The sequence below is a fragment of the Epargyreus clarus genome, unplaced genomic scaffold (assembly GCF_041222505.1).
Source record: "Epargyreus clarus isolate Ecla_fem2 unplaced genomic scaffold, WU_Ecla_fem_2.2 ptg000007l, whole genome shotgun sequence".
Taxonomy (NCBI): domain Eukaryota; kingdom Metazoa; phylum Arthropoda; class Insecta; order Lepidoptera; family Hesperiidae; genus Epargyreus; species Epargyreus clarus.
In genome coordinates, this window is record NW_027332215.1 from 20,966,529 (window position 1) to 20,993,789 (window position 27,261).

Here is a 27,261-nt window from a genome sequence, read left to right on the forward strand (position 1 = left end):
GTTAATGTTCGTCTAATTTTGACACGTTACGTTCATCTAATAATGATGCTAAAGGTGTTCAGCTATTTATGAATGCCTGGGTGTATATGTATCTTTGAAATCTTAATTTGTTCATCTACTTTTGAAGCTGACTGTACATTATTACTATCAATTTGGTATAAGTTTTATGAAGTATCTCGGAGATGTTATGACGTCAAGATATTTTTACCTATTTCGTAATACCAGTCACATATAAATATGCCTTCGTATTAGAGTGGATTTATTCGTATAGCAATCGTACTGGCAACGATATTTACTAGACGAGGGTAGGAAACAAGATAGCAAGTAGTATGGTTGGTAGGGGTTAGATTTGTCTAACGTCAAACCTCACGCTTGAAGGTGTGTATAGCCGCCCTCCCTCGAACCATCCATATTCTCACAAAAATGTCTTCAATATAGTGGATTGTAAGAGTAATTGCAAAAAAACTGATAACATTGAATTATACTGTCTAAAGCCAGTAAAATTAGTTATAGGGTTTATGTCATTTTTGTAGTTAATAATATTAATTAGTAAAGGTTTATAAAAATATTTAAGAAATTTTAATGAAGAAATGAATTTTAATGAGAGCTTGGATTTTTATACTGTCTAAAACAATTTAAATTTTTAATAATTTTGTATTTTTTATATAATTTTTGTAAATGTTTAAAATAGGGAGATCAACAATTAAAAGTGATAACATTGTATCAGAAATTCGTTCGATATGTCTGGATAGGTAGAAAATTTTGGAAATTCATATAAAAATAAATTTTAGGTATGTCGTATTGAATTTGAATAGTAAAAACGTTAGTTAATGATATTTTTGTCACTTATATTCGATGAATGTGAATGCTTATTTCTCTCTTTTGAGAACTTTGGCTCTTTCGCTCTATATTAAGAATAGTAATGTCTTTCTTAGAATTCATTTAAGTATGATGTGTCACGATTTTTCACGTTTCAGTTACAGGACTTCCCGAAAATACCGTAAATCTTGAGTTATGATCTTTGGCTGATATTAATTTGGCACCTTTTTACGCAATTTGGAATAGAAAATGTTAAAACTAACATTCAAACAGTGAGCGTACTAGACAGAGTACTGTCAGAAAGTCCGTCCGATCTTATTGTTTCCTTATCATGTTTCATGTCAGTGATGTGGTACCCGAACAAGTTTCCTTACACATATTGTTTATTACTATCTCTAATGTGACACATAGGTCATTCGGTTAAATGCATTTCGATTATAGACACCAAGATATAACCATGCTTAAAGACTATTAAGATGAGTTGAATACGATAAAATGATTAAATACGTGATTAAATACGATTATTGTAACCCGGTTAAGGGAATGCCCTTAGTCATCCCAGGTGTCGTAGGTAGAGTCGGGGTAGGCCCAGGGCGGGCGGATCGAGGCATGCGAGGTGGTTCTGTTGGTACGGGCATCATAGCTAGAACAAAAAATACTAATTATTATAACGTAAGTAAATAAACATTCTGCAAGTTGTTCACCCTTAACATTTTTTTTATTTATATGGCAACACAACGTTTGCCGGGTCAGCTAGTTTTTGTATAATAAATTTAAAGGTGGTAGAACCTTTTGTGGTTCGACTCCGGCGGCACCACCGCCACATCTATTTCTGCCTAATAACAGCAGTGTTAAGCGCTGCTGTGTTCCGGTTTGAAGGGTGTGGTAAGGGAGACAGACTTATCCGAGGCGTTCGAGCTTAGTCCTCAGGGGTAGCGGCGCATCTGTGGCTGACCTCAGGTAAGAATATCTAATCCTATCTGGGGTTGATTACAGATGTCCATGGGCGGCAGTAGCCACTTACCATCAGGTGGACTGCATGCTCGTCTGCTACTCCTATATTATAAAAAAAAAAACAGTTGTTATCGTAGTGACTTACCGGGTCTCGACTTGAACGAATCCGGAGTTGTTGGCGCCGCGGGAGGTGGACTGCACGGGCTCCAGGTCCGCAACGTGCCAAGCGAGGAGAGGGTCAGAGAATCTGGGAAATACAGATATTGTTAAAAGACTATTCAAAATTCACATTACTGAATATTGTTATATTGTCAAAGAATTTTATTTAAGTATTGAGGACCTATTTTGAAATTTCATTAATAAATGAAATATTATTCTCCGTACTTTTCCTAAGATATGATTATTGAGTCATTGAGGATGAATTATATAAAAATACTAGAAGACTTGTAGACGTTAGACTTTAAAAAAAACACCAAGATAATTGTTCTTCAAATCCTTAAAAGCAATTCATTGGCGATTTCCCTGTTGCAAATGTCCATAGGCGATGGTCACTACTTTCCAACATTTCCCTTCTTTGTATTAGGCCCGTGCCAGACCTAAACAAATATTTGAACAAAAGACTTTGCTCACGCATTTGAACACTTATTTGTTTAAATTTTTTAACCTGTCAGTAATGAGGTAATGAGGTAATGTATACTTAATTATTTATGTGGTCTCCTAGTAACTGGACTTTGCGTATGTGCAGCAGGCTCCGCATATATTGAAGTTTGAACGCTTTGATGTGCGCTCGAAAAACCGACACCAAACGGCAAGGTGCAAATATTTGAAGCAAGCTCTGAACAAATACTCAAGTACCCGTGCTACACTGTGTTCAAACATGTTCAAATATGTGTTCAAATGTTTGTGCTATGTCTGGCACGGGCCCTAAATAAAAAGGGTAGTATTTAAACGAGTGACTGCAAATAATTTTGAATGACAAAAGTTTTTTTTTATTCGATCGTTTTATAATTTCCCAATAAAAAATAATAGTTTGATATTTTTTAAACAAATATAGGTTCCTTACTGGTCTTGTCCAAAGAGACCATCGCCTTCAAAGATGTTGCGATCAGGGCGGGGTTGGGCAGCGGGGGCGGGCGGGATGGTGGTGCGGTCGAACGGGTTCGGCGGCGGCGGCGTGCGAGCGCGGGGCTGCGGCGGGTTCGTTTCCAGGGTCGAGTTGTAGATTCCATATTGGAAGTACATGATCATACCTGGGAAGAAATATGTTTTTAAGAATGATTTACTGACATATCCTAGGAAAAAAATAAGAAAGAGAATTAACGAATTCATTGAATTGTTGTTGGAGATGTTACAAATAAACTACGTTAAGTTAAAAAATGTTTTAAAATCATGGATCACATGAGCTTCGAAAAGACATAACGCAGTACATAACGTCAATATTATAAGCAATCAACGAAAGTTAATTTTGAATAAAATTTACTAAACTTACGATCTTGCAAGATTTCGGTCACAGTCACTGATTTACGTTGACAGTCTGTCTGTTCGCAACTTCCCTAACAGTATATCCGTAACAAAACATACCATTTCATCGTTACAAAGAAGTTCATCTGAAAAACCAGTGATAATAAGTGATACTTACCAAAGAACATCCAGATGGTGAATCGCAGCAGAGTCAGCAACGACAGGTTGAAGATCAGATACATGTTGATGAGGAGCGCCATGGCCGGCACGTAGGGCACTCCGGGAGTCGCGTACAGCAGGCCGACACTGAAAGAATTATACGTTTAATACTTTGCCATTCTTATATGTTTTGACCCTTTCCCGGAAACTCGTTATGGGTTCGTCTCAAGCGAGGGCAGCAAAGAGGATATGCCGGACCCCTACCGGCTAAAACAGGCTAAACAGGTCCTCTGGACGCCCCTTGTCTGTTGAGACTACGGGTACGCTAGTAGCACTCTTCCACGGTCCAAGATGTTTTTCCCTTGGGAAATTAACTACCAAGCTTTTTAGGGCGCTGTAAACGTTTGCAGAGATAAGATCTGATGCGTGTCAAATTCACCAAAGAATTGATTATATTTTTTTAACCAAGCTATGTTATGTTATGATAAGTCAGCTAAGAATTGGAGCTACGGTTGCGAGCTACGGATCGGAATCAATGTAGATAACTAAGTATTTTCATAGTACATCTTACACGCTAGCTCCTCGCATATCAAATTCAAATGTCATTTATTCAAAATCCGAAGGAAACTACAACATGTGCTCATTTTTGTTTTTTTTTAAGGCACGGCCCGCGCATTTGATTTTCTGAGCGCATAAGAAATTAATTAACAGTGAAGAAAAAATATCGTAAGGAAACCTGAGAAAAAAAGGCATGCGACGTATATACGCACTTAGCCAACCCTGATTCTCATTCTGAAAGGAGACCTGTGCCCAACAATGGGACAGTAATGGAATAACGTCGACGATGACCAGTAGACATACCTTATCGGTACTTTATTGGCAATGTCAAACGTTTAACCCGTACCTTATTCCACCAAGCCGAAGAATATTCAAGACTGCACCAGCGTTGCACACATATACGTATGAGGTACTCACCGATTTTGTGGTTGACGTGAGATCAGCAGCAGAAGGACGAATATGGCGAACAGAAGGATGCCCATGATCACAGCGATGACGGTGTTGGTGGGGTCGGCGTAGGCTGCCAGCAGGTCGAAACTCAGCATGCACACGAACATCACACTGAAGCATCTTAACACGTACATGCCTGCGAAATGACCATTACTTCATTACCAAGAACGAGAAACATCTAATTTCTTTAATTTTAACAAGATGTAATTTGTGCAATGCTTACAATATTCATTAAATTCTATGCGAAAATATTGCAACAGGAACTTTAGTAGAGCCAGAATTGTAAATATATATCGCCCGTCGTATCTGTTGTTAGAATTAATTTTTAGTGCCATCTAAAATGAGGACAGTTGATACGTTTTTTCTTTCTTTCGCAAAAAAAAAAAACAATCAAAATCGCGCTCTTTCCTGAACATTAGTAAAAAATTTAGTTTGTACTTTATTCGTTAAGAACAAAGAAAGGATTCTTTATTCCACATTGATACAAAACCAGCTTTTTAAAGGTATCGAAGAAAAAAATTGTTTCTCTTATCGGCAAATAGAGATCGAAAGAAAGAAAACAACTTGGCAACTAGTATTCGGATCAAGATATATAAGTTCCACTTGTAAAATGATAACATTGTTACAGAGAGCCCGTCTCGTGCTACGGCAGAGACAGGACTGCGCTGGAAGCTCCCGACGCCCGCCTTAAGTATCCTGCAGTACATGCGAACGGCGCATTAACTAAGTGATCTAATTTTGAATTCAACCGTCCCATTTTAATATTTAAAATTCGAACGAACAACAAACTTTAAATATTACATTTTTTCGAATCGTATTGTGCACGGGCCGGGTTATGAAATGTATTGGTTTAACATAATCACATATTAACTATTGAAACTTAAGCAATGGATTTTTTTTTGACATACAATTCATAATTTAGTAATTTAGTTTTAACAACAAACAGTAAGCATTTATATTATAGTCGTAGTGTTACTGCAAGCAGGGGTAGTTGTAGTTGTCCTGCTTCCACCCTTTCCTCATAAACAGTTCTACCCCATTTAACTTATAGATCATCTGTGTTGTGAAGCTTTGAAAATATTGGTCTGGCGTGCAGAAGGTTCTGGTTCGATTCTCAATTCCTCATCCAGCCACATATGTACATTTTATTTTCAGGAGTAGCGGACACCTGTTGGTAAGTGGCTACTTCCACCTATGGACATCTAGGATTACAAATTAAGACGACAGATAAGATTACATTTCCACCTGAGGTTGGCCACTGATGCGCCGTTACCTCTGAGGATTAAGCTGCAACGCCTCCGAAAAACATATCTCACTTATCACTTAGATTATTTTAGATAATGAGCTTCGATTTTTATTTATGGTTCCAGGTCCCGTTGTTACCGATCTTTATGTGAGTTCATGGCATCTACGACACGTACATAGTGTGAGGTTGTGAGTGTAGAAAGCATCCTTTTTCTTCACATGAGTAGGCACTAATTCAACTCTACTTATTGTAACTACACTTTATAAATTTTTAAAACTTTTGTTTATCATACATCTATTGCGGGTATTTTTTACAAAGTAAACAGTTTAGGACCAGAACAATGTATAAAATATATCGGAAGCCCGATATGACCTTACAACGTATAAGGTAATCGACGTATTAATAATTTATTTGAATCGTTTGTATACCAGCCGTTATGTGAAATATGGGCTATTTTCTTTACTTATGTCATTAGTATGAAATGTCAAGGTTCGCATCAAATTGAAAATTGATGAAACTTGACTATTATTTACTTTACTATGGCACATGTTATTTTTCATAATACTGGACTTTAGGTTTTATAGAACTAGCAATTATACTTCTATTCTACTAGTATTATGTGAATACGGCATACTAACGTTTTTTAACTATTTTATATACGATAGACGATATATCTACTTATCCGAGGCGTTCCAACTTAGTTCCAACGTTCCAACTATGAGCGACGCACGACCGACCTCGGGTTAGACTCTACAGATAAAAATAAATACAGATGTCCATGGGCAGCAGTAGCTACTAACCACCAGATGAACTGTATGCTTGTTTACCGTTATGTTCGTTTGCCTTTATTATAAAAAAAACAAACTAGCTGACCCGGCAAACGTTGTGTTGCCATATAAATAAAAAAATGTTAAGGGTGAACAACCCTCATCACTTAAGGGTATGAAAAATAGATAGTAGCCGATACTCAGACCTACTGAATATGCATCTAAAATTTGGTGAAAATCGGTAGTCTTTTCGGAGGAGTTCGGTAACTAACATTGTGACACGAGAATTTTATATATAAGATGTATCAACAATTTTCCGTAGCACTATTAAAGTGAACTTTGTTTTTCATTTAAACATAGTGGTTATAGTTACCTATTCATAATCACCATTCATATCTACAGAGCAGTTATCATTATTAACGCGTAGATGGAAAAACAGAATATCATATCACCATTTATATCTAAACTAGTACCTATTATTTACGAGTATATCATTATATTATTATATTTTTTGAAGGTGGTAGAACCCTTTGTGGTTCGACTCCGGCGGCACCACCGCCACACCTATTTCTACGTAATAACAGCAGTGTTAGGTGCTGCTGTGTTCCGGTTTGAAGGGTGTGGTAAGGGAGAAAGACTTTTCCGAGGCATTCCAGCTTAGTCCTCAGGAGTAGCGGCGCATCTGTGGCCGACCTCAGGTAGGAATATCTAATCCTATCTGGGGTTTATTACAGATGTCCATGGGCGGCAGTAGCCACTTACCATCAGGTGGACTGCATGCTCGTCTGCTACTCTTATATTATAAAAAAAATATATATATATCAGCATTCAAATCGACACAATAATTATTAATTCTGTTTACATTTAAACTCAGTTATTCATGTTACGATTCAGATCGAGATATTAGTTATTCATTCAATATTCATGTCATCTATTTTCTAGTTTGAAAAATATTAAAAATGTAGTTTTTAGATAATTTACGAATGAAACTATATTTCTCCGCACTTTTTCTTCGATTGCACCACTTAAATGCGCATGTCGGCATTGTTCCGCGTAAGTTACACCATGCCAGCCATTAAATGTCTGACAGAATTGTCAGCCGTTAAAGCCATTTAATGGCTTCCTTCAATTACAAGGCGGTGAGATATCTATACTTATCTATGCATACTTATTACAACTTACCACTTTCAACAGTAGGCGGGCCGGGGTGTACCCAGGGGAAGAGGCCGGGGAACAAGTATGACAGCGGTTGGATGCGACGGTACAAAGCATCGATGAAGCGACTGTACAGAGAGGTGTTACCAGCGCAGCCCCCAGGCATAGCACCTGCGTGAAAATAAACCTTTTGTTTTATGGATATCATTTTATATACACTGACATATGATTATTCGCAAAAAGCGTACATTATTTAATTTTAACTCGCTGCGGCTCACGAGAAAATATAAAATGTTGCTAAAAGAGAGCATCATAGTTGGTATAAAAATATTGACACAACCGTATGGGAATAGAGCCATTACTGATCGCAATAGTTATTATTTATCAATGCCACTAAGTCTGTTACATTTAGTTAACAAATGACCTTAGTCACGACACTAGTTAGTTGTGAATTTGCAAAGAGTTGTACGTGGTGTACAACTCTTTGCGACATATGTAACATAAGTATGTACAACATAAGTACAACATAAGTACATGTACAACATAAGTAACATGCTTACTGCGTTACTACTTTTTCTACTTTACTAAAGTTTCTGCTGCTTTCAAGCAGCACATAATATTAGATCCACATTTATTGAATTATTTCTAGTAGCTTGGCAATTTTATTCAATTGCATTGCAGGATATTTCTAAGTTTTTATTCGAGTAAAATATATCAAGTAAAATATACAGAAGTATGAACTTCTTATATACACGCAGTGCTAATGTGGCTTTGGTTAATAATCTCTTTCATTATTATTTCAGACAAAGACCATTAGTTACATTATTAATCTGTTAATATAATATGGAAGGCTAATCCGGTGCAATCACTTTATACTGGACGCATCGCTCAGCTTTATTAATAATATATTAATGAGGCTATTACTCCTATGTAATTGTGATTAAAGGCGGCAAGCAAGGAAGATGGTAGAACCCTCTGTGGTTCGACTCCGGCGGGACCATCGCCGCACCGATTTCTGCCTAACAGCAGTGTTAAGAGCTGCCGTGTTCTGCCATGAAGGGTGTGGTAAGGCAAGCATTTTCCGATGCATTCTGGCTTTGTCCTCAGGGGACTGTGGCACTCCTCTGGTATTAATCTCATTCTATCTGGGGTTGATTATAGATGTCCATGAGCGGCAGTAGCCACTTACCATCAGGTGGACTGCATGCTCGTCTGCTATTCATATATTATAAAAAGCTGCAATATTTCTGTGACGCTGTTTGTTCCAGAAGGAAACGCCAACAAACTACTCAGTTGATAAAGTCAGAAGGGGTGAATATGGTGGCCAAATACGAAGTGGACTACACACACTCCTAAGTTTGTGATTTTAAGGACGCTGAGTCGTGTATGTTTCCAAACGATGTTTTTGTACTAAGTACGTAAGTTTTTAATATGCACATTACTTTCAAAAATCAGAGGAGCATGCAAGAGATTCTAACTTTAGACCCCCGACTGTTTGTGTGCTACTCGAGTGCGGATGACAAATATACTCGTATCTTGTCCAAGATATATTTTTTATAAATTTTCCATCTTTTTACTTTTATTTCCTTAAGTGATACGACGACTCGGCATTAGGCGGTTGCATTACTTTTACTATTTCACGTTAATTTCCCTCAAATTTCTTAGATTACCGCCCAGTTTTCCTGAACAGGCAATAATAGTTAAAACTTGGGCACCGTCATTATTAAGTCATACTGTTTCAAGTCATTACGAACTTTTTATACTATTTACATCAGGGTTCATAGCTACGATTTTAATTAAGTCCTGTAAAGTTGCCACTAACAATGGTGTTTTAAACTTTATGGACTTACCTACTTATATTCCGACTATAATATTCGACAATTAAGCGAATATCGTATACTTTGACTGCATACATCGGAAAATGTTGAAAAACAAACATATTTTACAACAATAAGTATAAAAAGTGTGGCTAATGTAATGTGTATTCAATACAACTCCAACACAAGGGCAAAAGCATAAAGAAGCTCACATATTTTTTAATCTATTACAACAAAAAAAAATCGCCTCATCTATGAACAAAGCTTGTCCAAGAGCAAAGCAAATGTCAGCAGCAAGTACACAAGGATTAATTAAACTAGGAGACAACAGTGGTCACAGTTGGAGGTCCAGTCGCTAAGAGCGTAAAGTAACTGCAATCTTACCGTAGAACTTGTTTTCATTGTTTGGATTCATGAGGAAAGCGTCGTCGCGCCCATATTCCTCGCTCTCGTCTCCAGGCAGGGTGTCGTCCGAGTCGGGTGAGCTGTGGAAACGCTATATCGCTTAGCAACGCACGCTTGTATGTGCACACGGTAAACAGTCATGAATACACCGGCCGGTCAGTCGCCAGGATGCCGTGCTTAAATCGCAATTGCCCTTAGCTTATGGTAAGTGTCGTCAAATTTTACGGCCGCTCAGAGAACGGTGTTTCTGCGCTATGCATATTATGATAGCAGCAAGGCCAGGCGATGGGTATTCGACTGATATGTGAAACTTTAGACTTATGGAGTGTTCAGAGCGGTCGTAATATTTGACGTGAGTTATACCTTCGAGTCACACGGCGGACCATCACGCGCTGGCCCGGCGGCATCATGTGTGTGCCTTGGCTCTGGAACAAATATATTAAAATGAAGAATTCTGAACATATTGCAATACTTATTGTACATTTTAACACGCTTTTATTAATCTGTTTTAGGTATTATTCGTTATGGTTTCAATTTGTTCAAATTGATTGTGCTTAGAAATTCTATTGCAAACCTTTATGATGGATAAAAGAGAAATTATCGCAGAAAGTATATAAAAATAACTATAGTTCAAGAGGTGGGTAAGGAACGGGTTTACTCGCAAAATGACAATGGCTTAGGCCAATGGGTACAAGTATCCAGGGATAGCTTTCACAATTTTTGGAGAACTACGAGAAATGTAGACTTTCTCATTATGTGCTTTATACCATTAAGCAAATGATGATAAATATAAATTGTTATACACATAAGTTCGAGAAAACAAGATAGCGAGATTGGGATCAATATTACGTTTGAAGTTTCAAATATAGAAATTACATCAAGTGAAGTTTGTTTATCGAGTTTAAGGAAAAAATATTACGCGTATCAGTGCTTAAGAGTAATCATTAAGGTTTTATTATTCCAATATTAACGTTTATAATAAATCAACGTTTCTTATCAGTTGGCGAGTCAATTCTCGAAGTAATAATAAATACCAGTCTGTATTGTGAGCAGTGACGCGATCTGTTTTGTTTTGGCGTGAATTATTCACAATTCATGGCGGTTCCCGAAAGTGGGTCACGGGAGTAGGGGAGTGACAACTGCCTTCCTCCAGATACGATTGAGCCGTGTTCATAATGGAACGCAGCGATCATTGCATAAGTACAAGGAACAAACTTTACTTTTTTTTTTCGTATTATATATTTTATTTTATTTATAATTTTCTTGTATATTTTGTAAATAAGTCCTTTTTGATGTGAAACATCTATAGCCGCACGTAAAACCGATTTCTGGCGTGGCGACGCATGCCGTACACGCATATATACAGGGTGAATTTTTTAAACGGGCCTTCAGGGCCAAATCCGAAACTATAAGGATTAGCGAAAAATGCTGAAAGGAGTTACGAGGCCGATTTTGATAAAAACTAAAACTGCATCATTAGTTTTTTAAAATATCTTTTTCCCTAGCCGGGAATCGAACGAGTTCATTTTAAAAAAAAAAATACACCCTCTATATTATTCCACCATCTGATAGTGTCGCTTATAAGGATCAAATTCTGGGAAGTAATGTTATGTGACAAATTAAAGGAAAAGGCAAATTTTGAAGAAAATACATATTTTTCCATAGTATGGCAATCATACTAATCCTTAAGGATTATACGTAACAAATGATTTATGTGTAATTCTTTAGAAACATACGTAAGTCATACCATTGAAGAATTTGTTGGTTAATCAACTAATTATTCGATGTTATAACCGTGACATACGGCTTAGTATGAGAAAGTAATAGTTTGGCAGGTAAATTACCGCCGTTTTTAGGATTTATTTTTTAATAAAAATAGATAAGTGATTAAATAGTAAATTGTTATTGTTTGTTGTTTATAACTACGTTTCAACAGTCAATATAATTTTCTGTATCTCTTTGTTTAGGTATCACTCGGATTTGACTCGAAAAAGACATTCTCGGAAATTGTCAATTTTACATCTGTATTAAACGAAACTCCGCCCATAGCAAGTTAAATCTATTATAATGGTCCTAAAAGTAACCTTAACTAAGTCGGACATAAAAATATAAATTCTTGAAGAACAAAACGTCCATTTCGAATAATTTGAAACATTGAGCCAAAAAATTGTTAATATGCGAAATGTTTAAATTGATGAATGGCGGGAACTTAACTGCCAAATTAATATAAAAAGATATGTATTTTCTTAAAATTGAGGCTTTTCCTTTAGTTTGTCATTTATCATTACTTCCCAGATTTTGATCCTTATAAGCAACACTATCAGATAGTGGAATAATATAGAGGGTGTATTTTTTTTCAAAATGAACTCGTTCGATTCCCGGCTAGGGAAAAAGTTATTTTAAAAAAGTAATGATGCAGTTTTAGTTTTTATCAAAATCGGCCTCGTAACTCCTTTCAGCATTTTTCGCTAATCCTTATAGTTTCGGATTTGGCCCTGAAGGCCCGTTTTAAAAATTCACCCTGTATATATACAGTCTATATGCAGTAGTGCGTACGGTGTGGCGACGCGTCGCCATGCGCAATAACTATTACCGAAGTCACTGATTAAACGAATTAAGTAGTCACGATTTGAAATAAATTCGTAAATTTTTGTATTTAATGAAAATAAATGTTTATTCAATAAATAGTCATCGTTATCTGGAAAAAAATCGTAATATTTTATTTTATCATTATGACATATTTAGTTCCTATCACAATATGTTCCTTTCTGCATATTACTTTTACAAAATAATGTCGATGTTTCACATCTGCCAGGCGTCCCGTGACGGCTCACATTTTTTAGTTTATAGTTTATTTTATTACTTACAATTTCATATATTTAGTAGTTATAATTGTAAGCAACATAGATATAATATTTAACATCGAATAAAATATATGTTACTATCATGATAAATGAAAAAAGAGAGAGGATGATCAAATACAAGGGCAAATAATATTTTCAGTATAGAATTCGACAAAAACAAAACAGTCTTTACCTGCAATCGTAAATTAAAAGAATACACGGAATATTTTATTTATATTTCTTTTATTAATTGTATTTACAAATTCTACCTATATTTTTAAGATAAAACAATGAGTTCAAATTTCATTCGTTCATTGGATCTCGGTAGGGTCCCAAGAATGTTGACTGCGTTATCTAATTATGTTTTTTATGGAATATAAGCAGCGAAATAGCATGTAGTCTTAATGTTAGCAAATGCATTATTTTTACTAATGATTGCCTTTTTATCCGTATGCCTTGTATACCTTGTGTCATACCTTCGTATATGGTTAGATACTTAATTTCCATTGCGATTCCAATCTAGTTTCTAATCATTTTTTACTGTACAAAAAAAATACGTATACGGAAATTTATTCGCGTACTTAATTTAAGCGTAAATATGTGTCTTTAGAGATGAAATCAACGTCTTTGTTCATTTAAGATTAAACGCAATCATGAACTAGGCTTTATACGTATTCATTCGAAATTGACGTCGCCACATACGAACGTAAATATGCCGAAACGCGGTGACGCTTGGTTTGCCACTTTCAAGTCGTGATATGTGGAATATCAAAGTTCTGTTTTATATTAAATTTTAAGCACTTTGATCTAATAATTGATAAGAGTGTCCTTTGTCTATAAATATACAAAGTTTCGGTACCGGTTATAGGGTTCACAATGCATTTTTATACTCAAATACTAAAAATAAAGAAAATTATATGATAATTACGTGATGGGCAATTAATTATGTTCTTGCGAACCGATTTTTATTATATCGACGGGTAAAATGCGATTTAACTTAAGTTTCATATAGAGTAATATTGAGTTATAGACATCGTCAAAATCGGCGATTTTTGAGCTAAGTTTCAAGGAAATCGGAGCACTTATAGATGACTTTCTGCATTGAGCTAGAAGAGTTAGAAAGGAGCCGTGTATCTCACTTAATTCACTTGCTATCTCTGTAAACTAAGGTAGAATGTCTCAACCATAAGGCAGAATATACTATAGGGTATGCGCAAAAATATTTTGTTTACACGACCATGCTGAAGTTGGGCAACAGGCAAAACCATTCGTGAAGATTTTTACGGTCGTATCATTTCATTTTCATTTCGCGTCTTTTGTGTTCGATAAGGTGGTTGGGACTTTTATTTCGACTTTCTTATATTGGGGTTGAGCATTGAAGTATGTTCCTGTCGTTCAAGCTGTTGCTTGAAAGAGTAAAGTATACTTACTAACCTAGTGGTAGCGAATTGATTGAAACTCGACCCTTCAATCGAAGGATCTTTCAAAATAATATTCGTACGTGCGTCAAAATTAAAACGGTGTTTTCCTTCACCGTGAGGAAACCCACACGCAAGAAAGTTCTTTAGAGAAAAACGTTCTCAGAGGCGTTTGAAGTACCGATTTGCATTTGACCAGCGCGATGGACGATAGCCTAAACGCTGAGACCTGTGCCCATTTGTGGGAAAGTAATGGAACGACGAAGATGAACAGTGTTGAAGTCTACGTATAAACACTGTGGTTGGTTATTCTCGATAAGGTTCCACAGTTAAGTAGTTCGTGAAACTTTGCTAACTACATTTGCTCGATCAACCAATTGGTCGGTGAATAGTTCAGTAGAGCGTGAAACGTAAGCCTATTATTGCTTATGATAAACTAAATTTTACCCGCGGTTTCACTCGCAGTCAGAGGTCGATGATAATTAAATATTTTCAATACGTTGTTCTTAAGCTTATCAGGTACAACACAATACAATAAAAGTTTTCAATGTTATGCATTATCAATATGAAAAAAAAATCATATCGATTATCTACCCTTACGCTGTTTGTCCACTGCACCGACACCGAGCCGATATCGAGAACGATGTTATTTCGGGCCGATTTTAATTATGTCGTGACGGCGATAGTTTGTCCACTGCGACCGATATCGGCGGTTTATTTTGTACCAGCTGTCACTCGTGTGTACAAAAGTTCATGACAATCGATTATGTAGTTAAGGCGTGAAAGTGAGGCAAGCAAACATTGAATGGTTTATATTGTTTCATTAAATATATCTGTAATACATACTTTACATACATTTTATATTTTGGCATTCCTTCATATATGAACTTTGATAATGCCAATTCTCTAATGCGCAACGGGGCCTATAAGATTTTTCGTTCACGTATTTATTGTACTCTTATTTAAGCTTATCTAAGATAATTTCAAGTTATCTAATGCAAACAGGCTAAGTTATCAGCCTATTGGCATGTAGCTCTCTTTCGTAGATTAGTATCGGTGACGAAAGTGGACATATTTTATGACCAGGAAGAAGTAGAGTGACGATATCTTACGGGTATTGTACTCTCAAGTAAACCTAATATAAACAGGATTAGTGGCACTTTCTTCAGTTCACTTTTAGCAACACAATGAAGATCGAAATTGTGTCGGAAGCAATATCTGAAAGCTGATCTCTCACCGAATCCAGTGTTCAAGATTAATATATTATTATGTCGATTTTGCGAGAGAATTTTCTGGGGATATGCTATTATGATAATATTTGCAAAGTGGTAAAATAAGTATAGGTCCTGGTCGCTCGGAGTGGTACCCTTATTTCTAGCGTAAAGAAGGTCTTGCGTATCTGTGAAACGGTGTAGACTTCGGCTGACCTACGGTGTTAAGTGACGAACTTAGCCATTAAGATCGGCTTCTGTTAGAACCCCTGTTTTATGAAGTCTATTACAAATGTCCATGACCGCTCATGGACCAATGTCATCTCATACGATGCATGCTCGTTCGCACTACAATTTTATGAAAATGGCCATTGTTTGAAACTTGGTTCGAAAAGTACAATAGCAAACATTTCTGTTTACATTTGTGTGTGTGTTACATAATTATCTTAAAACTTAACATAATTATTTTTATTTAACTAATCAGTTCTAACTGAAGAATTACCGGCTGCTTAAAAATATAGTATAGTTCTCCCCTTAATTTAGTTGAATCCAACGACACATTATGTGTTAAAATCTGTACGATAAATCCTTTGCTTCATCTGTAGGACCTGCGGCCTCCCAAACAACAGAGTCTTAGAACCGTCCAACCAGCGAGTCTGGGAACGACGAGGCTATGTGGCGAGGGTATGTGTGTGGCTATGTGTGGGTATGGGGTAGTAAATTCGAATGATGCTCTCTCGAGCATCGTCCGACAAGAGCACCGCGCTTAGAGGACTCCAGTTGCGTTCCGATAGAGACACCGGAGACCACTAGGTTGCGTAAGAAAATATAATTGGATTATAACAAAACCTTGATGCACTTTTCAAATATCCATACTTGTAATGTAGAATGTTTCTGTTCAACATTTTTAAATTAGCAAGCATTCATTTGCAAACAGACGTCGTTGATGTAATATCGAATCATATAAACTGCTGAAATATACGATAACTAATTTCAATATTTATTTTTGTAACATACACCTGAACTACAATAAATGTATTATTAACACTAAATCGAAATAACTATAAATAAATGCTACATCGCGTACCGCTGTACGGCTAAACATGGCCTAATAAAACAACAACAAACATTCTAGGAATAGTAATGTTTTGTTAGAAATTCGTAAATATACATATAATATTGTACCGATATTCGTGCGTTGAATGACTTAAGAATAGATTAATATGAAAGAAATACGGCTGTTAATCAATACGAAAATCGATTTCGATATCTAAGTCAGCTGGCAACCAAAGGCTTCCACCGAAAATCTCAACTGCTTTATTTCAGAAGTGTGTAGGATTTTTTTATCTTGCTGACAAATTTCAGGAATAATTTATTCCGAAACATTAGCAAAGATAAACTCGACTATACCCCTGTTTTTGGATTATTGAAGAGTTCGCCTCAGAGCTCTAAAAAAAGTTCCCAGACGCGTGTAAAGTTTACCGATTCGCACTGAATCAGAAATATGGTATAATCCTGAGACCCGTGCCCAGCGGTGGAACAACGGGTTAACCACGATAACAATGTAGGTACATTGTTTACGTTATAACAGATTGGTTGACTGTCAACTGATTGTTAATTACTTACAGATAGATTCACAGAGATGAGACAACAATGGATGTATGCATTAACAGCTATTGTCTTGCCCCGTAATATGCCTTTGGCTTAAGTCTTTGACTATCCCAATCAGGATTTAGTGCCATTCAGGAAATTGCTCAGAGTAATCGCGATGGGGCATCCGGAGTCGAACCACAAAGGGTATTAGCTCAGATTGACGGTGTGTAGATATATTTACTTACGGTTACTTGATTTGCTTGATAGGGCAGACACCTTTGACTCCTTTGGCTTTGACGTCATGTTCTATACCGGAAGTAATACTGACGTGGTCACCTACGTCAGTATTACTTCCGAAGTAAACTGAAGGTTTAATGCACTAGGCTTAGCTGACTGCAGTACAAATAGAGGTAGCTTGCAGCTAGCTTGTAGCATATTAGCTACAAGCTATGCTGAGCTGTAATAAACACTTCTCTGTGACGTAATGCATGTTAAAATGATTGGATTCGATATTTGTTAGTAGTAGTTTTACTATTTCCTAAAGTATTATAATGCAAAAATAATAAAACATACATTGAAAAACCATGTCAGTTGAATGATATTAATGTTTTTTTGTTAATTATTTGATAAAATAACCAAATTGTATTTTCTATTAAACAATTTGTAAAAATACCACAGTAGGTACCTACTCTTATTTAATTTTTAAAAGTAATACATAGTTACATAATGTAATGCTACTGTGTTTATTCTTCATTATTTTATCCGACGGCAGCAGGGAATTTGAAGTTAAAAGAGATAATAAAATGTGCTTATCTGCATGAACTTTTAGTTCGGAATTCCTGAGATATTCCCATGGGAAATTATTATACGTATCTGAACAGGTAGACTTAGTCTAGAGACTAGAACTTTTCTTTATCTTCTAGAAGTATATCTCGAACTGGCAATTAATTCTTATGTTAGTTCATAGTGTAACATCTAGATCGAGTATAGACGAATATGATTAAATACCATGTTAATAATATATTCGGTTGATAACGCGCCTGTAATCGCACGCTCACATTAACGTTGTTCGGCAAACTATTCGGCGAAACGTTCGCGAGTATCTCAATATTACATAGAAGTAGTAAAAGGGTAGAATTACTAAATGACTGATATTTACAATTAGTTCAAAATTACTAAGGTTTTTACTTGTTGTTATAGTAGCAATAATTTGTTGTTATATAGTAAATGCATTGTGAAAATTTCAACTGTCTACGTATTACGATTTAAAAAATAAAGCCAAAACCGTCGAAAAATAGCAGTTTCTTGTATGACTACCCCCATTATTTTGAACCTATATATATTAAGCATTTGTTGTTATAGGCGCCACCGTTCTACATACTCTATAAAAAATCTAGTGTCTCCCCTAATTCGATTTAGATAGAGCCCCGTGATAGACGCACGGACGGACAGCGGAGGCGTAGTAATAGTGTGCCGTTTTTATCCTTCGAGTACGGAACCCTAACAATGCTGGTAAGAAGCAGATATATCAGAAAGTTGAAGATATCCGCCGAGAATTCTAACTTTTTCGAACTTTTGACTGTAAACCAGTAGATGATGGATTCGAAATAATACAGAAGTCCTAACTGTGTTCTGCGAAGATGAGGGTAAAGAATCTTTCTTTCGCGCAGGTAATATTTTCACACAGAACAGTGCCCTAACATTGACAATATATCGCACACCAATAAATTATTTGTATAGGATTTTTTAATGCATTTTATTCAAGAAAAAGCTGCACATAATTACACTTAGTCAACTGCAATTATAAAAGAGGAATACGTCTCTATTATTTTATAATAAAAGAGTAGCAGACGAGCATGCAGTCCACCTAAGAACATCGGTGATGAACACCAGATCGGATTAAATTCCTACCTCTGCCAGTGATGCGCCGCTACCCCTAAGAACTAAGCTGGAATGTCTCGGAAAAATATATCTCCATTACTACACCATCCAAACCACAATACAGCAGCACTTGACACTGCTGTTATTAAGTAGACGTAGGTGTGGCGTTGGTGCCGCCGGAATCGAACCACAAAGGGTTCTATCACCTTTAAAATCCTGTATTTCTCTTAATGTCTTACAACTTTGTGTCACCGAGTCACAGAAACTAATAAATTCTTAATTTTATTACAACCTTTTCATCTATTAAATCTATACCTGTAACAATCATCAACCTTTATCATGTTACAGTTCCTTAATAAATAAACCTCTTTCTCGAGCGATCGGGAAGCTGTCGACTGGGATTAATTCATTAGGGACTAATATGATCAGGATCGCGCCGGGTGTCGTTATACGAAGATTGGATCTAGTGAACATGGCGAGATACGATCGATTTTTGAAGTGATATTCTTTAGCAGTGTTGTGCACTTTTTGTGATGGGTAAAATATTAAACTCAGGACGCCTCAGGACACGTGGCCTGATCAAAAATTCTTAAGACGGCAAAGCAAAGTGCAAAAGCCAATATGTGATCCCGTGTCTGCATAGACAAAATATGTCAATGGCTGTCAGTTCCATCTTTTACTTATTATGTTTTATTATTCAGGTTAAATTGAAAGTTTTCAGTATTGCTGGAGTGCAACCCGTTGTTTTTTTTCGACAATCGATATTAAGCATTTTGAATATGGTAGAACCCTCTGTGGTTCAACTGCGTCGGCACCACCACCATATCTATTTCAGTCTAATAACAACAGTGTTATACGCTGCTATATTCCTGTTTGAAGAGAAGGGAGAGATACTTTTGCGACGCATTTCATCAGATGGACTGTATACTCGTCCGCTACTCCTATATTATATATACCAGACAATATATATTCATTTTGTTATATTTCAGTTACGTTTAACATGCCAACAATTATCTCAGTTTAAAAGTTATAATTATGTCTCTTGATTAAATTAATTTGAACATATCTTTCTCATAATATAACTGAATTCAGGCATATTTTTACAACAAAAATGAAAATGGCTACATGTAAAAATATTACTTTAAGGGAAGGGAAAATAAAACGATGCGCATTTTTTTAAAATATCAAGGAGTGGACGGTTATTTGTTAGGGAAGAAAAACGCTTGCCGAAAAACTTATTGTTGTGTTTGTTTTGGCGTGGGATCGTATCTTTTTAAGACACAAATACTTTTGTTATGACAAAAGTAAAAAATACAAGAAGACAAATTCACGTGACCTCATTGTAGAACGCACAGCAACAAGATGAATAAGAAAAAATCGAAACGAAAACAGTTGCAACGTAATATGCTAAGTCGTGCCACTTGGAAGCCTAAGAGAGTTTGTCCAACGCCGCCGTCACCGAGCCTTCCCGGAGAACGAGATGACGGCGGCGACGTAGCGGTACATATATTTACTATAACCGCCTGTTCATCGTACGTTCGTAGCCCGAGCACTGTCATCCCGGCCACCGATATTGCGAATAGATTGGCGTGACCGCTAGATGTGCCGGCAATATAAAACACGTGTGAACTTGTCCACACTCTGCCGTCACACGCGTGACAGTTGGAACAAACGAAACCGGCGATATTGGTCACGGTAGACACACGATCGCCGTCACGCCATATTGTAGTCGGCCCGAAATAATCTATTTTTTATAATATAGGAGTAGCAGACGAGCATGCAGTCCACCTGATGGTAAGTGGCTACTGCCGCCCATGAACATCTGTAATCAACCCCAGATAGGATTAGATATTCCTACCTGAGGTCGGCCACAGATGCGCCGCTACCCCTGAGGACTAAGCTGGAACGCCTCGGAAAAGTCTGTCTCCTATACCACACCCTTCAAACCGGAACACAGCAGCGCTTAACACTGCTGTTATTAGGTAGAAATAGGTGTGGCGGTGGTGCCGCTGGAGTCGAATCACAAAAGGTTCTACCACCTCATTTTCGGTGACGGTCCGGTGACGGCGGCGGTGGACAAACGTTCTCAGGATAACCTAGTTTACGTAAACGGTCCTTATGGATGGAGGCGAAAAAATATGAATTGGAAATCCATAGCTGCAAGTGGTTGCAATTGCGCAACGGTAGTGTTGGGCAAAACAACAATAAATAATGGTTGTTTTGTACCGTCACTCTGCATCCGAATTGAATTGTAAAGTGACGGCCCTGGGTAAGCGTGACAAATTGAGTACCACCCGCCGAAGGTCCAGGTAAAGTAGGAAAGGATCGATGCAGTTTGTCACACCTATTTTTAGAGTTGTTTGATTTCGCTCACCTTATTAAGTGGGTAGACCCGTTTGAGGTTTTCTTTGTTTTTGCCAAACAAAGAAATTTAAAATAATTTCATTTACTGGTATGTTATGTTTTCAGTATTGTAGTTTATTTAGTCCTATTGGACTAACAAGAATATTTTGGTGTGTACTAACATTTTTGTAAGAATAGTTTTCTACATTGATAGATACAAGAAAACTTTTAATCACGAGGCTCAATCTGCTCATCTGTCCATTAAATGGTAAATAGAGAAGCTTTATCAAACTTTAGCTTAGAAACTTATAAATGCAAAGTTAAAGCTTCAAGCAGCTTGACCGTGAGAGCTCCGTAAATAAGGATCCAGGAAAAAGTGAAGTAAAATAGAATCTTTCTTTTATTGGAAACATATTTAGGTAAAACTAGGGTATTGGGTTAAAAGCACCGAATTCGGATTTTCTGTGGAGAATATTTTGACCCACATCCATACAATTACATTACAGATAAAATTAAAACAACGCTGTCTCTGAAATGTGCTCGGAATTGTCCCATTACGTATTTTGTGTTTTCTTTGTTACGTTGAATAAACGATAAAAGCAGATTTGAATGGAATACGTTATTGGTTTGATTCATCGTGCATGCATGTGATATTAAGATTTATTGATGACATGCTCACCGTGCACCCACGTAGCAACTATGCTACAATATATTTCGTAGCGTTCGTAGCTAGATACAATGCATGCATGTGATATTAAGATTTATTGATGACATGCTCACCGTGCACCCACGTAGCAACTATGCTACAATATATTTCGTAGCGTTCGTAGCTAGATACAATGAGTATTGGATTTATTAAACTATAGAACTGCTTTTGCGACATGCAAAATTTTTAAACATTTTTATAGCTATAATTTTTTAGCGCGTAATGGAAAATTATAAAAAAAAACAAACTGATTACAACTGACTTCCATATCATTATCACTACACGCTGATTATGTCGTAATCTAACAAATTATTTTGAGCGCCGACTTCATGGACTAAACCAACATTTACTTAAATTATTTTTTACTTTGTAGTTATAATGAAGTAGCTTGTATTTTTCGTTAAAAAATTGCATTGCGTATTGTATATCAATATATTTTTTGCTTGTACCCATAATTTTCAGTCCGTTTTTCTATTTCATTGTTTGTAACAGGGCTCTCTATCTCACCTCTGGAGTCAGGGACAGATATACACATGATTTTTTATAGTGTGTGTATTACAATGACCCCTATAACGTCATATTTAGATGACGTAAAAATAATAAAGGGCATCCTCAAGTCTCCTTTTAAAAATTCGTGTTTCTAGGTAATCAGTATCTCGGCAATTCGGTATCAAATGCATGTCGTAGAAAATTTAACAATTTGCAATCATCATCATCATCAATCCGTTAACATCCTACTGCTGTGCACGGGTCTCCTCTCATAATGAGAAGGATTAGGCCATAGTCCACCGCGCTGGCCAAGTGCGTATTGGTAGACTTCACATACCTTTGAGATTTTAATAGATCTCTCAGCTATGCAGGTTTCCTCACGATGTTTTCCTTCACCGTTTAGCAAGTGATAATTAATTTCTAATACGCACATAGCTTTGAAAAATCAGAGGTGTGTGCCGTGGGATTGGCACGTCTGACCCCTCGATCGAGAGGCCGAGTTTTTAATCACTAGGCTATCACTGCCATTTATTACAATTTACAATGCATACCCAATATTAAATAAAACCTATTTTTAAATTACACATATAAGTGTTTGGTAGTTCAAGTTTGTACGAAAGGTAGCAGAATTTCCTTTAAGAGCTAAATTTTGATGCATCTAGCTTTGTTTAACACTCCATTATAAAGTACGGTCTCTTCACCATATTGTGAATTTATGGAGGATATTCCGAAACCCAACTTTGTTTGATGCACCTCCTCAGCTTGTTCAAAGCTTTCCAACCCCTTTGTCTATCGTTGATTTTACTTAGGTATTAAATTTAGGGCAGCCGATAACTTTGTTGCACCTCTCCCTAGAGTTTCAAAGCTTTCATCTCCTAACGCTTTGTTTATTAATTTCTCTTTGTTTTAGGATTTAGGTATTAATTTGTTTCCTATAGAATTCTGCAGCAAAATTTCAGCGTAGCGTGAACTTACATGGAATACTCCCTGGAAATTTCGCATTAGTCTTATCGCAAACTCACCAGTTCGAAAGCTTTTATGCTAAAGCTTTCATACCTTTGGATTTGCTTTATAACAGCATAAGCCTCTAATGGAGGATTACAGAGAATATTCTCCAGGTGCATTTTGCCTTTGGTGAAGCAAATTGCAATAATACCAGAGCTTATGTACTTTTACATATATTGACTACCGTTTTTATACTTCCATTCTAATTATCTTGGCATTTTGTTTTAAAATCCCTGTAGAGTTCAGATATTTCGTTGGCGCTGGATTTTAAGGGTAAAATCGTTGTATAACTTTGCTAGCGTGAGATTGAAAGGAACAAATTAAAAAAACTGCCTGTCTTAAAACTTTCCCCGGTCCAGCGGCAGTTAAAAGCGTGGCTTTACAAAACTGTTTTTTCAAACAGGTATTGAATTGGTAGGTGAAATCCTCTGTAATCCGTTGTATGCCTGAAAGCTGTTATTATTTCTATTGCAGTTTAATGATGCAATTTCGTAACTATGCGGTGTATAATCTTTGGGATTCAGGGATTAAAAATTTTAACGAGCGAACAATATGTTTTGATTATTCATGATATGTTTTGTGGACCTTTGTGTTGCTTACGTGCGTGTAGGAAGGGAGAAATACTTATCAGACGCATTCTAGCTTATGTCCGTTACAAATAATTAAACTCTCCAATATTTTACCAACCACAAATCGAAATTGGGCAAATACTGCCAACTATAAATTATTAGATTTTAATATTTGAAATGCTAAAATTGAATTGATTGATTTCATTTACAACGTGAGTAAGACTGCACGTAGCAATGCGTAGCCGACCTTACATAGAATTTCAATCCTATCTGTCGAACCATCCGTCAGTTACCGTCAAGTGGACTTATCATCCACTCTCTCTCTCCACTCTTATTACTCTATTATCCTAACTACTCGTATTATTACAAATGCGAGTTTGTTTGTTACACTTTCACGCTTTTACTAGACAACCGATTGTCATGAAATTTTGTACGAATGTTGTATTGTAAGGGGTTCAAAAAAACACATAGTATCCTATTTGATTTTAGCGGTATAAAACCGTCTCCGAGGTATAGACCAAAACCTCTGAAAGCGAGCGGAACCGCGGATAAAAGTTATTAAGTTTTTTAAAAAAGAAAATACATAAAGAAAATTAGTAAATATAAAAAGCGTGCATTGTAAATATTACTTTGGTTCGTAGCTAATCCTCAAGAGGGGTAATTGAAATTTTTTTCACTCCTTCGCTTGCCCGAGACAAAACTACTGGCACGATTTTAATTATAAAACGCCTCCTTATTTTCTTAACTAATTATAGTAGTTGATAATTAAAAACAACAGTAGAGTAGATAACAGTTCAGGGCGAATAACCTCATGATTAAACAAAGCAGATTATGTTCAATGATATTTTATATACAATTTTCATAGTAAAGAATAGTTTTTATTTCTTTTCATGTTTATATTTATTTTCATGTTTTATGTTATCCACAGTTTTATGTATGGATATTACACATATACTTTTAAGTGTTTTCTAACGTAAGTACATATTAAAATTTAATTATAAATTGCTTTAATGGGGAAGGAAAACATGGTAAGAAAATCTACACGCCTAGGAGTTAAAAAATCGTTATCCAAGGCGTGGGATGTCTTCTAATACGTACTCGGCCAGCATGTTTAACTACGACCTAACTCATATCAGTCTGAAGCAGTGGGACAGTATTGGCTTCACGATAACGACGAAGACGACATCACGAATGCACCTAGTTAGGTGATGATGTTAGGTTCATTATTGCTATACCCCTGGCGCCAGACATAGACAAATATTTGAACAAAGACTTTGCTCACACATTTGTACACTTATTTGTTTAAATTTGTCACACATGTCATGGTCTCGTAGCAACTGGACTTTGTGCATGTGTAACAGGCTCCGCACATATTTGAAGTTTGAACGCTTTATGTGCGCTCAAAAAAAAATGGCAAAGTGCAAATATTTGAAGCAACCTTTGAACAAATACTCAAATATCCGTGCTTCAGTGTGTTCAAACATGTTCAAATGTTTGTGGTATGTCTGGCGCGGACCTACTTCTAATATGACTAAAGTCCGTCGTTACGATCGTCTACACTTTATTATGTAATATGAAAGCAGCCTGTGCCGCATTGAGAAAATTTAAAACGAACGACAAGACCGCCGCACTAATGTCTTGATAATAAAACAGTTGGGATCGGGAAACTTCGTACAAAATAAACAATTTGTGGCAGTTGGAAATGCTACATGGATTCTTTCGTGACTGTAATCCGCCAGCTTACTTGAGAACGTGTGTTAAATTCAGATCTTTTTATATGTACCTAATGTTAAGAGTATGCCATCGAATCTGTATGAGATAGGGTGCTTTTTAGGGTTCCGTACCCGATCCAATCCGATGGCTGTGAGTGTCACAAGGCTGTATCTCTTGAACCATTATAGATAGCCACTTAAAATGTTTACGGAGTATATATAACGGTAGTTGCGATAGCAACAAATAGGTACTAAAAATAGGGTTCCTTCCACGGAGTATGTATAACGGTGGCCGCTATAACAACAATAAAAATAAAAACGTTTGAAAATAAATGGGGGACGCTATGTAAGAAATCGCAATTTTTCGCGTATTCCGCTTTATCTATTGCATCGAATTTTAAATTAAATTCATTAAAGGATTACATTAATTGTGTAAATAGGCAGATTATGATGTTTCCCGTTTCCTTATAACCCCCGGAATTATTTTCATTATATTATAAAATAAAATTGACCGCGCTCGAGCATGTCATGGAAATCACATTTATGGTATCCTAGACCATGGGTGTAAGGTATCTCCCGAAATCCCATCTTGGCCTCCCCAACTATTGTACATACCTATACAAAAAGTCTTCAAAATGTGTCGCGGTGTTGTCTCAAACCAAAAATCACTTGATCGTATTTTATATGTTAAACCGCAGTACTCAATGCTTGCGTAACACGTGTGCAGTCAAGCAGATTAGAAAATCTGGGTCAGAAAATTTAATCCTTGCCAAAATTCGCGAAAACCGAAAACTATTTCAGCTTAGACGTGACTAAGAAACAAACACCGTTTACCAGTTAGGTACAAATGTATAAGTATTTTAAGGGAGAAACCACTTATAAATGTGTTAATAGGGCTTATTTAATTTTTACTTCTTATCATAAGTATAATAAACTTAAAATTTTATAACATTTCATTATTTTTCATTAGTATTTTTAAACCTGTTATATTTTACTTTCGTACATTTTTTGTAAGGTTAATATTGTATATAATTAAATGTTAATTGTATGATACTTAAATAGAATTAAATTATATATGTATATGACATGCATTAAAAGAAAACAAAAGTTTAAAAAATAATAATATAATGTCAATTTCATAAAAAATATATTTCGAACGGTAAGGCCAGATTAAGTTTGACTTTATTTATATTTCAGAAAATTAAACATAACTATAATTATCTCAATTTGAAAAATATAATTGTTTGTCTAGTATCGATATTGAACCAGAATCGTCAGGTCAGAATTTACAACACTGTGTAAATATCACACACAAAAACACGAGTGCATTCATTCGACTCAATATTGCGTTCTATCAATTCACAATACTTATAATTTTTGCAATAAATCTTGGGATAAACTTGCAGGCTCGGTCGCCTCCTGCCGGAAGTGTGCGAGATGCAGACAATAACTTTGAAATATAGGTCCCTATTAGCGAAAGGATATGGGCGCAACCGCGGTGGAGCGACTCGAGTGATCGATTCACAACCGTAGATTCAATTGGAAATTCCATTTCAAAGATCTCGAGTATGTAAAACGTATTTCTTAATGTCACGTTGTGTTATAAGCGTTATGCAATATTGGTTCCATTTTTAAAATAACTTTAGACCCTATCTACGAGTATATATTTCTACACTCATTCAAAGTGTCAGACAAAATAA

General features: G+C 36.2%; 1 protein-coding gene across 1 annotated transcript in view; it reads right to left on the minus strand.

Annotated features, from left to right (window-relative positions):
- Positions 1–521: 521 nt before the first annotated feature.
- LOC140743648 (solute carrier family 7 member 14) overlaps positions 522–27,261 on the minus strand; it is a 214,305-nt gene continuing 187,565 nt past the window's right edge. Inside the window, exons 12-19 of the mRNA XM_073075076.1 lie at positions 10,155–10,216; positions 9,771–9,871; positions 7,597–7,740; positions 4,369–4,537; positions 3,413–3,540; positions 2,837–3,023; positions 1,919–2,020; positions 522–1,462 (exon numbers count right to left, since the gene is read on the minus strand). Of these exons, the coding sequence (XP_072931177.1) occupies positions 1,369–1,462; positions 1,919–2,020; positions 2,837–3,023; positions 3,413–3,540; positions 4,369–4,537; positions 7,597–7,740; positions 9,771–9,871; positions 10,155–10,216 (987 nt within the window). The 3' untranslated portion in view covers positions 522–1,368. The remainder of the gene's footprint in view (positions 1,463–1,918; positions 2,021–2,836; positions 3,024–3,412; positions 3,541–4,368; positions 4,538–7,596; positions 7,741–9,770; positions 9,872–10,154; positions 10,217–27,261) is intronic.